A 14476-nucleotide genomic window follows, 5' to 3' on the forward strand; every position below is an offset into this window, starting at 1 on the left:
AAGGAAGAAAAAGTGTTACAAAAGAGTAAATGACCCGGCGCCCTATTACATCAATATTGTTCCGATTTGCAAAGAAATAAATTTGTTACAAATTTTCTTACTCGCTCCGCTCGCAAATCAAACGTTTCAATAAGAGTCACAACAAGTTTTACTTATTACTTAAAGAAAGTTACTACATATGATTTGTTAATGACGATGTGATATATAAGATTCCGACTAATGACTTAAAGTGTAGGTAGGAGCGTTTTCAGAAGAAGAAACGGTCAAAGTCTGAAATACGTGTTCGGCGTTGTGATGGTGATGAGTTTGCTTAGTTAATCCCACTTTTCTATTCAATCGGATTAATTACGATAGTGAGAATAAAGGTATGAAAACGTGAGGAGTTAAGAGAGACACACACACAAGCTGCTGTTTGCGCGAGAATATTAAAAATGAAGGTAAACAACGGGAATAGTAACGTGTTCGAACTTGTAGAACAGGGGCTTAAGGAGTCAGAACTTAACCCAGGTTAGTAAAGGATATAAATTATGCAGTTCCTCGTTATGAAGTTTCCGCCATTCCCCTTTCTCTTGGCTCTGAATATTCGTCTCAGGATTTCATTCTTAAATACTTTCAAACTGTGTTCTTCCCTTAAAGTAAGAGATCATGTTTCACAATCATTAGGGGCACGAGTGTTTCGCACCAAGAATTTGAAAATTTCGCGTTTCGGTTTTCATATATCGCGTTTTGTCACATTTTTCAAATAAAGTTTCGCATTTTCTAGCTCTTGTGAAAAAGATATTCCCTGACATTTTTACAACTGTTCCTTTTACTCACAGATCACTACAGAAATAAACCATTAATTACCTAAAATCAAAATAGACTGAATATTTCACGATATATTATTATAGAAAATTATATTTTTTAAACCAAAGTGGACGAAAATCAGTAACTAAATTTACCATTAGTAGGAAAGTTTGCGATGATACTAGATAACGCGCGATATGTTTGCTACAGCCATGGCCGAATCACCAAAATGCACCTTCATGCCACATTCTACCGTTCCGTCAGCGGAAAGTTGGCGTTTCTAAATTAATGAGAACGTATTTTTTTTTTTAATTTTGCGTTATTTAGCGTATTATTCGAAATTTCGCGCAAAACTGCCAATTTCTCGTTTTATCGCGCAACGGAAACCAATGAAAATACACACAGAATATCATAAAACGTCAAGAAATTAAAAATTATTTAATTCTGACGGATTTTGTTTTACCGCGCATTGCGAAAAACTCGTGCCTCTAGCAATCATACAGAACAACAGGCATAATTATCGTTTTACTTATTTTAAGCTTCAAATTCCTTGACAGAATTTGCGACGACAAAAGATTTTGAATGAATAATAATACGAATTATCTGCTTTTAGTCGAATTTCTTCGTGGATATGGTTTTGGTCTGTTAATATTGATCTAAGATACTTGAAAGTATCCACCTTGTCGGAAGTATTATTTGATACTTTGACGCAAGCATAATTTGCAGTATTACGATTTTTCTGTATTTACTTCTGCATTTCTACAAACGTTTCATAAGACCTCTTCTTTCTATTGTTCTCCTATCAGATTTACATCATCAGCATACGCCATAACCTGGTAAACACCATTCAGCTCTAGGTCCTTGTTGCTATCTTTGATTTTCCTTATAGTGTACTCCAGAATAAAACTGAATAATAATGTCTACACCGCATTTCCTTGTTTCAAACCATTCTCGACGTCGAAGCTCGTGGACAAGAATTTTCCTACTTGCACTTTACTTTCAGATTCATTTAAACACATCTTAATTAACTTAACTAGCTTTTTCGTTATTCCAAATTCTGTAAGAATGTTGTACAATGTTTCTCTCCTAATAGAATCGTAAGTCTTTTTACAATCAATAAATAATTGATGTACCGGGGTATTGTATTCCCGTTTCTTTTCAAGTACTTGACGAATGGCAGATATTTAGTCAATAGTTGATCGATTTCACCTTAATCCGCACTGATAATCTTTAATTATTTCATCTGCGTATGGGGTCAATTTCGCTAATAGAATGAATGAGAGGATTTTATAAGATGCTGACAGAAGAGAAATGTTTCGATAATTATTATAATTCTCTTTGGCACCTTTCTTATGAATTGGAACGATGATTTATTCTTTCCACTCTTGTGGTAATTCGTCCTTGTCCTAGATAAGGAGGATGAGTTTCTGTCTTGTACCACAATTTTTTCCCTTCAGTAAAAGTTAACTCAGCCGGAATTTCTTCTATACCCGGAGATTTGTGTTTCTTTAATTTTTTTTTATAGCGATTTCTACTTCTGTTTGGCTAGGCTCGGGAATATAGGGTTCTGCTGTATGCATTTTCTTTTCCACACGAACATTAGTTTTTGGCTGCGTGTTAAGCAAATTGTCAAAAAAAATCTTTCCATCTATTCAAAATATTACTTGTATCAGTGACAATTGATCCGTCGTCTCTCTTTAATACGTAAGCGCGAGGTTGATACCCTTTCTTAAATTCGTTGATGCCCTTATACATGTCTGCTTCTTTGTTCTAAACATTTCGGAAGTTTCCAGTCAGGTGTCAACGAAATTTTGTGTAGTTACATCGTTTGGATTTTGTAGCCAACGCAGTTTCGCCTCCCTTCTCCGCTAGTTTGATGCATTCCTGGTGGAACCATGGTTTGTTCCTACGTATTTCCGTGTGCCACAATTTTTCTCTTGCTGAAATTTTAATGCTATCCCTAATTTGAACCCAACTATCCATAACACTAATGTTCTCAAAACCTTCTAAAACTGAGACTCTGTTTGACACTTCAATCTGGTGTTCCCCTCTCCCGTAATCTCTTTAAACTAAACCTCTCCGTTTTCAGATGTTCAATATTCCCTTTATTCAACGATAATCTCTCTCTTATTATCGGTGCTACCAGTCAGTGATCAGGTCACAGTCAGATCCTCTGAACGACCGAACATCAATTCTGCTAGACTTCTTTTCCTATCTACTAAAACCAGATCAATTTGATTGTGTGTTTTTCTATCTGGCGAGGTCCATGTTCATTTATGAACGTCGCGATGTGGGAAATTTGTACTTTCCTCGATAAGGTTTTTGGATGTTGAAAAGTTCATGAGTCTAATGCCGTTATCATTATTTTCCTTACGCAAAATTTCAGTCAATATAATCGGTTTGAAAATATCCTCTCGTCCTACCTTCGCATTGAAATCCCCTAACAGAATTTTCATATCTTTTATATCGTCATCCTTATCTTCTGTTGGGGCACGTACATTTAAAACAATAATATCACACCACGGACCCTTAAGAGTAATTAAAGAAAGTCTATCATTAACAGATTGAACCCGTTTAATTGCTGATATTAAAAGTATCGAAATTAATATGCTATTTGTGTGGCCACATACAGAATAAAATTACTAAAGTTTACAATTATTACTGGAAATTAAGGTTGTCATCCATTTCGAACATTTAAAAAGCACATAGTTTCTAATGCATTGAAATTTCATTTCTTATCGACAGTAAATAGCTGTAAATTTTCATAACTCTTCTCCAAGTGGGCATGTATACAACCAAAGGTAGTTTTGTGAAGTTTAACAAAAGTCCAAAATAAGCCTCTTGAAAACAGCTCTTATTTGTAAAAAAAAATACATAATGATCGCTTTTGGCTGTTGCAATGGTTTGTCCAAGCAGCTTGATAAAAATTCGGCGCAGTATAACAACAAAATCTACTTCTCTTATATGAAATGAATGAATGAAATGAATGAAAAAAAAAAAAGAAAGAAAAAAAAAGCTTGGTATGGTGAGTATAGGGGCGCCGAAATCTCTACCTACGGCTCTGAATACATATGATGACGATTATGTATATGTAGTAAAATTACTGTTAAATAACAGATTGTGTCTATTGTTACTTATGTTTTCCTAACGGTGACACATCAAAATCTTTATGCACATACTACTTATAACTATCAGCTTCCTGAAATATTTAGAAGTTAATAATTGTTTGACTACTCAAGGAACATGGAGGAGCGTATATAGTTCATGAATGCTGTTACATTTTTTTTTTTTTTTTTTTTTTGTGTCCGCTTTTAGTAAAAGCATGGCAAATTTTTAAACTTTCCATTCCCTAACTTCAACATAATCATTTAAAATACAGTCCATTTAAGTGCGTACCTATATCTGGATTTGTTCTGAATATTTCCTGGCGAACTTCCTTGGCCCAAAGCATGTATGCACTGAATCTAGTTTTCTTCTGAAAAACATAAAATATTTAAATATCATTAATATGGTGAGAATCACTCACAAAAAGACTTATGGTAGTGTAACTCATCAATATGAGTGAAACTTTGCATACTTGTAGAACATCGAAAAATAATCGACACTTTTTTTTTTTTTTTTTTTAAATTTCGAAAATAGTGGGGGTTTAAGGGTAGAAACCTTTGAACGTTAGGAGTGATCTTCAAGCATAGACAGAAAAACAATCATTTAATGTAGAAGAAAACATACTGCCAGGGGGGTTCCAACAGATGCTTCAGCGGGAAGTCGGAACTGTTAGAGACCGCCAGTACCACGGTTCGTGTTCGGAATAATGCGTGGCACGATGTTTTGTTTCTCGTTTATACGTAACATATATATGACAATATACATCGTAGCACGCGTTATTCCGAACACAAAGAACTGTGGAGCTCGCAGTCCCAACATTTTCGACCCTCGGTTTGAAGTATTTTGTGACCATTGTTGGCAAGGCTTACCTTTTGACTACTTTGAAGCATCCTTGAAACCTGAGCATATTTGAGAATTCTGTTGAGAGAATGTCCGGGATTTTTTTTTTTTTTTTTTTTTTCTGTAGGAATTCCTTGCACACCCATTACATATTGATGAAATATGCATTTTCTGGATTTTGACTTCCTTTACGCTGATATAGACTGCCACTCCACGTTTTCTCGGGCACTGCGGTGGCTCAGTAACAGAGCGTTCACCTCTGGTATATGGAGTTTTTGGTTCGATTCCACCTTGCGCCAAGTGAGCTTTGTGGTGGACAAACACCGTGTGCGTGGGTCTTTTCGGTGTTCTCTCGTTTCTTCCCACTTTCTTCTTTCCACCATTTCATTCACTTCTTATCATCACCATCACCTTTAGCCTAGCCGGCGTAATTGTGGGACGTAGGACTTAAATATTACATTTCATTTTTTCCACGTTTTCTCGAATTCGAAACAGCACGTGTTGTTGAAATTTCGCTTTTCAAAGATTTTAGACAGCCCTAGCTCTGAAACTATGCATTTTCCCCCAAAGGTTTAAATGAACTTTTTCTCTTATTTTGATGTGAAGAATCACCTTTCTGTAGTACATATTTTATACATATATATATACAGGGTGTTTCAAAACAAAACCGACAACGTTTGGGGGATGATTCCTGACACCAAGAAAAGACAAAAAGTATAGACCAACCTGGGTGCACAAATGCTTCCTTTCGAAGTTAAAGGTTGCCGAAAACATGAAAAAATGAACTTTAAGGGTCCACAGCTCCAATACTATGGGACGAACCCTAGTCGAGTCAAGACTTCACTTAAGAACTAGTATGTGCCTTATCCAAATATCCATGTTTCAGAATCCTGCGGTACTTCTGCAACAGTCTTTATAGAGGTAGTTGGGAGTACTTCGAATTATATGCTCTTAGCCAAATCCCCTCTACAAAAATTGTTGCGTGAGTGCAGCAGAATTCTGAAACAGGTAATTTTGGATAGGGCACATATTAGTTCCTAAGTGAAGTCTTGACCCGATATACACACACACACTGTGTGTGTGTGTGTGTGTGCGCGCGTTTTCTGTTTTGCTTTGTTTGTCTAATATTCCTATTTTCGGCCACTTTCCTAGCTCTATTATCAACGGCCATTTTGCGCAATATGATTAAAACATATACAAATTAGTTTTTGTACTACAGATGATTTAACTATAAACAATCACACGATTGCGCTTATTTTTAACAAAGCAGGAAATACAAAATGTTCAGAATTTGCAAATACGAAAACACACAGGAAAACAGGAAATAAATAATAAATACAGCACACTTACCTTTTTTTCTTTCTTGATATTTTCTTTCACGGTATCTAAATCTGTAAATGAAAATTTCATACATGTAATTACATTACAGAATATATCCACTGATTGTTTCTATTAATTACATTTTCATCCTTCAATAGCGTACCAGATTCAAGACAATGTGCAAGTGAATTTTACCATATAATTTATAGTTTACCATATATTTTGATTCTAAATAATCCTCATAATATGCTTTATTTTACACGACAATTAAGGCTACAGGCTAATTTTATTTTTTCTTCTTTATTTCTCAATTAAATAAAATATAGTTTTATAATCAAATATGTTTAATAAAAATGAACTTTATCCCTCACTTGATTTGGCTGTCACCTCAGAAAGAAACAAAGAAAAACACAAATAATGTATAATGTTAACAAAATTTGAACATTCACCTAAGGATCTAAACAGCAATCCAATAAGAATATTTCAACAATAAGTTCTCGTCATCTTCAGTGCGCATCCCTTAAAAACTTTAATTCCTTCAGATGGTGAGAGCATGTCACTGAACGTCAGCGATAAGTTCTTGCCTTCTTCAATGCGTGTCCCTTTATATATATATATATATATATATATATATATATATATATATATATATATATATATATAAAGTCCTTAAGATGGCGAGTCTTTAAAATATTTACTTCCCTGAGATAGTGAGAACATGATGGAATGTTTGAGTCGAGCTGTTATTTAGATGCTTAAGTGAGTACTCAAATTTTGTTATGATTATTTGATATGCAACCTATTTTTTTTTTTTTTTTTTTTAATACAGTAGAGCATCGATTGTCTGAAATAATTAGGGGCTGGGAGCGTTCAGATGGGTAATTGATGTCTCAGATAACCGATCATTTACAAAAAAATAAAAAAAATGTACAATTGTTGTACAATTGTCATAGGGGCAATATGAAACAAACAAAGAGTGATATTAAACACAAAAATGTATATATTTTGTATATACGTCTTACAAATACATACCTTATATAAAGTAGTACATTGGTGTACAGTTTAGAAAAAAAGTCCAAATTTTCTTTTGCTTTAGAGCTGAGGTTCGCTTTTATGCCACTAAATCTCGCACACGTTTTAAGATAGCAATTCACCTCACATTCATGTTGTTGTTCTAACCACCTCATAGCCGTCTCAAGAAGTTCAAAGTTTCCTCACTGATTTTTTTTTTTTTTTTTTTTTTTTTTTTTTTTTTTTTTTTTTTTTTTTTTTTTTTTTTTTTTTAGCACGGTCCAAAATTTCTAGTTGTAAGCTTCCTAGTTGTTGACTGCAGGGATAAATATACCAGATTATCATAAAATAAGTATCGCTGTTCAGAGAACTCTGGAGACGTAACCATTCGACAGAATACAACCAAACTTGGTAGAAGTATATTTGGGAACATGCAGAAGCGATTGGTGTAGAAAATAAAATGAGTTCCAATTTTCGCCACCAGAGGTAATTGTGGCGCTGTACAACGCCAAGTAAGGGCAGCGTGGAAGAAAACACTAGTGATGCTAAATAATAAGAAGGGATGTAATTACCTCCCAGGCCTGCATGTGTTTCAGTGAAACGGGTTTGAGCGCCACTGTGTGCCAGAAGTGAATAGATTGCGATTCGATATTTGCTTGTTTTTCTTCCCACACTGTTTGCCTTGTGATCAAGGGGTCCCGGGTTTGATTTCTGGTTAAGACACACGTGAATCGGATCCCATGTTAACCCATAGGCCCGTCCTTAGAACGTCGTCATCATCTCATACGGTACTAGTCACCATGGGTTTTCCTTGCCCAGGGACCTTCACGTCAAAGAACTCCCTTTGGGCAGAACCACACATCACCACCATCGCCCATAACACATCACTACACCACAGTGTTATTAATAGTAGTACAAATCAATGCCACGCGTCGCACGGAGGGCATAATTACGGCCTTTCATTCATTGAATATCAATAATATCATTTGTCTTTCATGCCATACTTACTGTAATTAACACTGAACAGAAGCACCATAGCCTCTGGAGGTAAGATTGACACTAATCTTTTCCTGGAATTTTGGGGAGAGCTTGCAGTTTATGAGCACAGGAAACACTAACATTTAACTCCGTTTTTGTAAGATATCGAGGAATTTTAAAGAACCGCTTCTGCTCAAAAGCCCCTCCCCGCAAATCCGCCACTGACCACGGGGTATTAATAGCATTAGTAATCAATGCCACGAGACCCACAGGAGAAGTAATTACAGCATTTCTTATCATTTAGCATCATTAGTGTTGTTTTTCTTCCACACTGTACTTACTTGGTGGTGTACAGCGCCACAATTACTCTGGTGGTGAAAATTGGAACTAATTTTAGTTTCTACACAATCGCCTTTGCATGTTCCCAAATATACTTCTACTAGGTTTAGCATTCTGTCAAGTGGTTACGTTTCCAGAGTTCTCTGAACAGCGATACTTATTTTATGATAACCTGGTAGTATTATACTACTATACAAATGCTTGTATTCATCCATTAATTCTTTTTATTCTTTTGTTACCGGATTTTTTTTTTTTTTTAATTTTTTTAAAGCACCGCGGATTTTTATTCCTGTGGTGCTTTACGGGAATAGCTACAGGCGATGGCACAAGTTACCTTTGCTAATCATAGAATTCTACACTTCTCTATGATTAGTAAATATAGCATGTACGTTCCAGTAACAGTTTCGCATACCATAGTAGTGATGTAGATTTGCTTGTCTTAAAACCTGCTGCAGACGTTTCATTCTTAGAAAATAGAGAATTCATTAGAATTTTCCTCCAGTAGAAAACTTTTTTTTTTTTTTTTTTTTTTTTTTTTTTTTTGTAGCCCTCCTTATTAATCATGTTTTCACAAGTAGCCTTCCTTATTAATCATGCTTTCAAAATAATTTCTTGAAATGTTCAATGCTTCAGTATCAGCCACAGTTTTTCACTCTGGATATACAATTCCCTAATTTCATACTTAAATTTGAAACGCATAAGACAGCCGGTATACGCTTTAAAATCAGCATTACCCTCTTGTTTTTGTCCATTTCAGGAGCTTTTTCACAAATCAAAGGGCCACTTATTGGTTGTCATAGGCTAGGTACCCGCATGAATCATGTATAAACTGCACTGTCTAAATCCTGGTTTTCTGCCATTTTCATAGTTTCTCTGTGCAAGCTTTCATCTTTACTGTCAAGTACAATCGCAAGTGTAATGGCATTATACTGTTCTTTTTATTGTCCGATGTTTCATTTCCAACTCTATATTGCTGAGCAATGATTGATCTGCGAACACCATTCATCAACTGATCTATTATTTTAAATTTATCGGAAACATTTACAACAACGCATTTACCTTTAGTCACCATTGCGAACGGTACAATTACAGCACGATCTGTAAAAAGCAAGGCGTCACACGCCACTGACGACGCGAGGTTGGTTGGTCACGTAAGCCGGTTTGAAGGAAAGGGGAAAGCGCTGCAGCGCCACAGCATTAACGGCCGCTAGCGGAACTAAATGACGCACAAATCTGAATTTTCCAACTGGAACGCTTTCGGTTGATTGGTATTCGGATAATCAATCCTCTACTGTAATTAAATATAAAGTTCTATTCAAACACAAAACTGACCTTCCACTTCTGTTTTAAACGCCATACTTGCGAAGCTTTAATACTTTGGCTTGGAAAAAACGTCTCAATTGAAGATTCATATTTGTTTGGTTAAGTTCAATTTATGGAAACAAATACAAACCTTTTTAAAAAGAGGAATATGGAGATTATATATATAATACATACTATTACAAGAACAATAATTATTCTCCAGTGATATCTGTTTTAAGCGATTGAACGTTAGAGCAAAATGAAACACGGCAATACAAACTTGCTGTTAAAAGTAAATATACTTTTGTATATGAAGTTAATGATACGTCCGACTTAACTAGTAGTACGATATCACAATAAGATTTATCTAAATACCTTTGATTTTTACTGACTGTGAAGAACTTTCAACGCTGGTCAAGAGATCTCTGTCGCAAGGCGGTTCCTGTAACGCTTTTGATTTATCATCAGTAGTACCAGTTTGCTGAATTTCTATTAAGTTTTGATTCTCTTTTTCCTTGTTGGATGAAGTAAGATTCTGGACACTTTCGCTCTGCTTAGTAAAGGAACTACATTTATCTTCTACATTCTCATTGCGTTTTAAGCTCGTACATTTGTTATCTACTTCAAAATCTGAATATCTTGATGGTAATTTTGTTTGCCGCTTCTTACTTCTTACTGCCACAGAATCAAGCTCTACAAAAAAAGAAACAAAAAAATCTCTAAATAACACTATCGGAAATGAAACAAAGATTACTTATCACTCAAAGAAAGGAACTGACGTATATTTAATATTTAGTGCCTGAATACATTATTTTTTTTAAATCTATGTACAGTTTCAGCAAGTTCTCTTATCTTCCTCGGCAAGTTAATCTATTTTGTGTTTAAGTGTAGCAGTTCCTTCTTTCTTAAGATTCTTTGCATTATTTACGAATTCTTCAAACATAATGCTCATTACTCTTATCTCATACAGGGAAACAACTCTTAATCAATTCCCTTAAATTAAATTAATTTGACAACACTATCTATTAGTTACCTCAACTACTACGTATCTTCAAGCATAAAGTGTCTTTTCTGCTCAACTAGAATTTACTGAAGTACACATTTTTTCATATCACTTACAAGAAATTAGGGTACATATAACAAGTTGGCAAGGATGATCTAAAACCTTCAACTAACAATTGTATTCCATTCTTCATCTGAGCATTACCATTGGTAAATAGTACCGGCTTCGTTATAAGATGTGATATAAGTTTACACTAAAAATTTTGAAATAGTCCAGGAAAACAAAGCGGCGTGTTAAAACGTTAAAACTATACAAAAATATAAAATAAATAAATAAATAAATATAAAATTACAATAAAATATGCAAGATGCATTTAAAGGTAAGTATTTTTAAGTAAATACTTATGTTTGAATATACAGGGTGGGCAATAATTCCATGACAAAATGCATTTGAAATTAATTATTTATCTATTACGAAACTATAAAATTATTACAAGCTGTATCATAACAATAAGTTACGTTAGGAAGTTATGTTTACGTAAAATTAAGTGTTCGAAGTATTCTCCATCACTTGCAATGTACAAATTGCATCTTTTAAGAACATAAGAGCATGTTATACCACTAACGTTGTTGGGTGATACTTTATCAAATTTAGAAGTAATACGTTCTTTTAAATGCTCTAGATTTGTAATTATTTCACTTTATTTATTTATTTATTTAGAGAAAACACTGTTCAAATTTCTCAATTACATCGTGTAATTGTGGTTATGTAAGCACAACTTCTGAAGTACGAACACACGTTCATCCTTTACTTTGTAAACTTACTTAATTACGAATGTAACTAGAGTTAAAGTCTTTACAAAAACACATCTTACCAAGTATTATGATCACGAATCAAACCACAACGTATTGTTACGTCAATCAGTTACTACTTCTCTAGTTAATAAGAACTAAATAACTGCTAGTATCAAGCGATTTATGCCCCACCCTGTGCAACACACGACCGAGAACAATATTCAGAAACAATGGCTATAATTGTGCACTGGACTGATAGAATCAAAGCCTTATTTCTATATATGTTCCGACTATTACAAAATTGAAAAAGCTTCCGATTCTTCGGGAAAAGCCAGTTTCCTTCAATTGGGATATCATGATAAAATAAAGTAAAAATAAATTCTTCATTGATACAGCTCAGGAAAGGCTGTAGTTTTTAGCCTAATAACAAACGTCCAAATAGGTTTTTTGGGCAGCACATCCAGACCCATATTTAACCGAGAAAATTTTGTGCCCATCCCCCTTTATTTGTTTGTATTCAGTATAGATCTAAAAAAATTGAGCGCTTTGGAATACATTGAGTCAACAGCAACGTAGTGGAGCGTACGGAACCAAATGGACGGATTACACTGGCAGCCAATAAACAATAGCCTACGCTCCTTCTAGTGTCAGATAGCATCGTAACGGGAAAAACAAGATCGCGCTGTGGTATTGTTTTCAGCACAGAACTTCCTTAACATTCTCTTTCGTGGAAACTTTTTTTTTTTTTTTTAATGCTGACCTTGCCCTGAACTTGGACATTTGCCGCTCTGTGGCCCATGCGCGAATACGAAAAATGAAATGAAATCTGTGAGTTTTACGTCCCACGGTTATGCCGATTAGGTTAAAGGAGACGGTGATGATGAGAAATGAATGAAATGGTGGAATGAAGAAAGTGGGAGGAAACGGGAGAACCCCGAGGAAACCCACGCACACGGTGTTTGTCCACCACAAAGTTCACTTGGCGGGGGCTAGGATCGAACCCGGGACCCCATGCATCAGAGGTGAACGCTCTACCACTGAGCCACCGCGGCCCCGCGCGAATACGAGTCTAGTATATCCGCTCTAACTCTCTGTTAGCAAAAATAATCAAATTTCCTTCACTTCTCAAAACTTCATGAATATTCGTCGATGACGAGTCATACTTTATTACAAAATTCACAATAACCTAATCACTACGCGAAAAAGAAAAGAAGGAAAAGAAGTTTTTGACAAGTCCGACACAATCACCGCACTTGTACATTACAACAAATGATGGTGTTTTTTAAAGACTTTCTCACGACTCAACATATGCATTATATCTTATTTAAATACACAAATTAGCAAGGCATACAATTGTTAACAAAGAAAAACAAGCTTAAAATAGAAGAGAAACATGAGGAGAGTCTGTGAAGTCAATTGATAATACATTCATCAAGATATCACTTTATTACGCAGTACTATGTCAAGTCTCAATATTAATATATTATCTATCTATCCATATATATATATTCTTTTATTTAAAGTACCTATTTAACATGGTAATTTTCGCTATTTCAAGGTCTTTAATCCTTTTATATTAGTTTGAAAAGAAAGACAAAAAGGAGTATTAAGATTATTGGGAAGACGCAGAGTTTAGGCTTAATTCAGTGATATTTGACACACTGAGCTTACATATAGAGATTTCGAAATATGGTCATAATCGTCGATTAGCGATTTCGAAATATGGCCATCTTACTATAACAATTGCAACCACCACCCGTTTTCCTTTTCTTGTAGGAGAATTATCAAAAAATGATGAAACACGACTTTAATTATTTACAATGAAAGACCTAAATACCAAATTTCATGTTTCTATCCTTAAGAGATTTCGAGATGTGATCATCTTATTTTAGTAACTGCAACCACTACCCTTTTTTCTTCCCTTGCAGCCTTGCAGAAGAAATATATATAACACTGAAACACGCCCTTAATTAGTTTAAATGACAATGTAAATATTAAATTTTATGTCTTTAACATAAAGCCCCAAAGGGGTATTCCCAGAGCTGGTAAAAATTTAACCATCTTAGGAACCACTTTGACCCCCTCTCATCTTTATTCAGTTTTAAAAACCAATACATACATTTAAAATAACACATATATACACAAACAATAGTAAAATGCAATGGTACTTCGTAAGATAAATTTTTGTAATAATAGGTTTATGTAGAGCTCCATTTAGTTCCCCCTTCTCTCTCTTACTACCTTCTCTCTGACTGTTACTTCTATTACAACACATATTATACTACCTTTAATACTCATAGTTGTGTAAACCTAAATAACAAAATTTTAATAATCCAATAATACCCAAACAGACAAGTCAACAGCTAAAAACATTATCAAGCACACCACAAACCAAGTTATGAAAGATAAAGCATAAATAATAACAATAAAAAAAGAACTATCTAAAACTGTAATAAAATTTTCCAAACATTTATATATAGCAACAACACCATTATAACAACAAGTAGCATAATAAAATTATCCAACCAACATTTCCAGTATAAAAAGGCAATAAATAAATGTAATGAACAAGAAACCAATTATTAAAGTACCTAAACTCATTAAAAGCCTTTGATTCTGTTATATATAAACATAATCGTCTCAACACTACGTTAAAAATTTCTAAATCATCCTTGTTCGTAAACTAATAAAACTAGTCTAATCTAAATGTGTCTTAAGAATTTCAATACTTGATTTCAGAGCTAGTACAGCAATACGCTTGACAATAAAATTAGGCACATTAAGTTCTTTCAAAAATTTTCTAGCACTTTTACTAATTGCTTCCATGGAACCAATAATAACCGGTATTACCTTTTATTTCTTGTTATCATTAAATTTTTCCTTCAAAACTTCATATTTAGTAATTTTCTCTAATAAAGCTGTCTCTTCCATATTGCCTTTTTCAAATCAAATAGTAACATCAAGGATATATCTATGAGTGATATTTCCAACTACGAGA

General features: G+C 34.3%; 1 protein-coding gene across 10 annotated transcripts in view; it reads right to left on the reverse strand.

The window, feature by feature from the left end:
- Positions 1 to 14476, reverse strand: part of LOC145673174 (uncharacterized) — a 159242-nt gene that overhangs the window by 49120 nt on the left and 95646 nt on the right. For all 10 annotated transcript variants that reach the window (XM_081742626.1, XM_081742623.1, XM_081742622.1 and 7 more), the window contains 3 exons: positions 10057 to 10374; positions 6082 to 6122; positions 4183 to 4261 (listed from right to left, as the gene is read on the reverse strand). In XM_081742626.1, coding sequence (XP_081598752.1) covers positions 4183 to 4261; positions 6082 to 6122; positions 10057 to 10374 — 438 coding nt within the window. The remainder of the gene's footprint in view (positions 1 to 4182; positions 4262 to 6081; positions 6123 to 10056; positions 10375 to 14476) is intronic.

This window comes from Thermobia domestica, chromosome 16, assembly GCF_964235325.1.
Source record: "Thermobia domestica chromosome 16, izTheDome1.hap1.1, whole genome shotgun sequence".
In the NCBI taxonomy this organism is placed as follows: Eukaryota; Metazoa; Arthropoda; class Insecta; order Zygentoma; family Lepismatidae; genus Thermobia; species Thermobia domestica.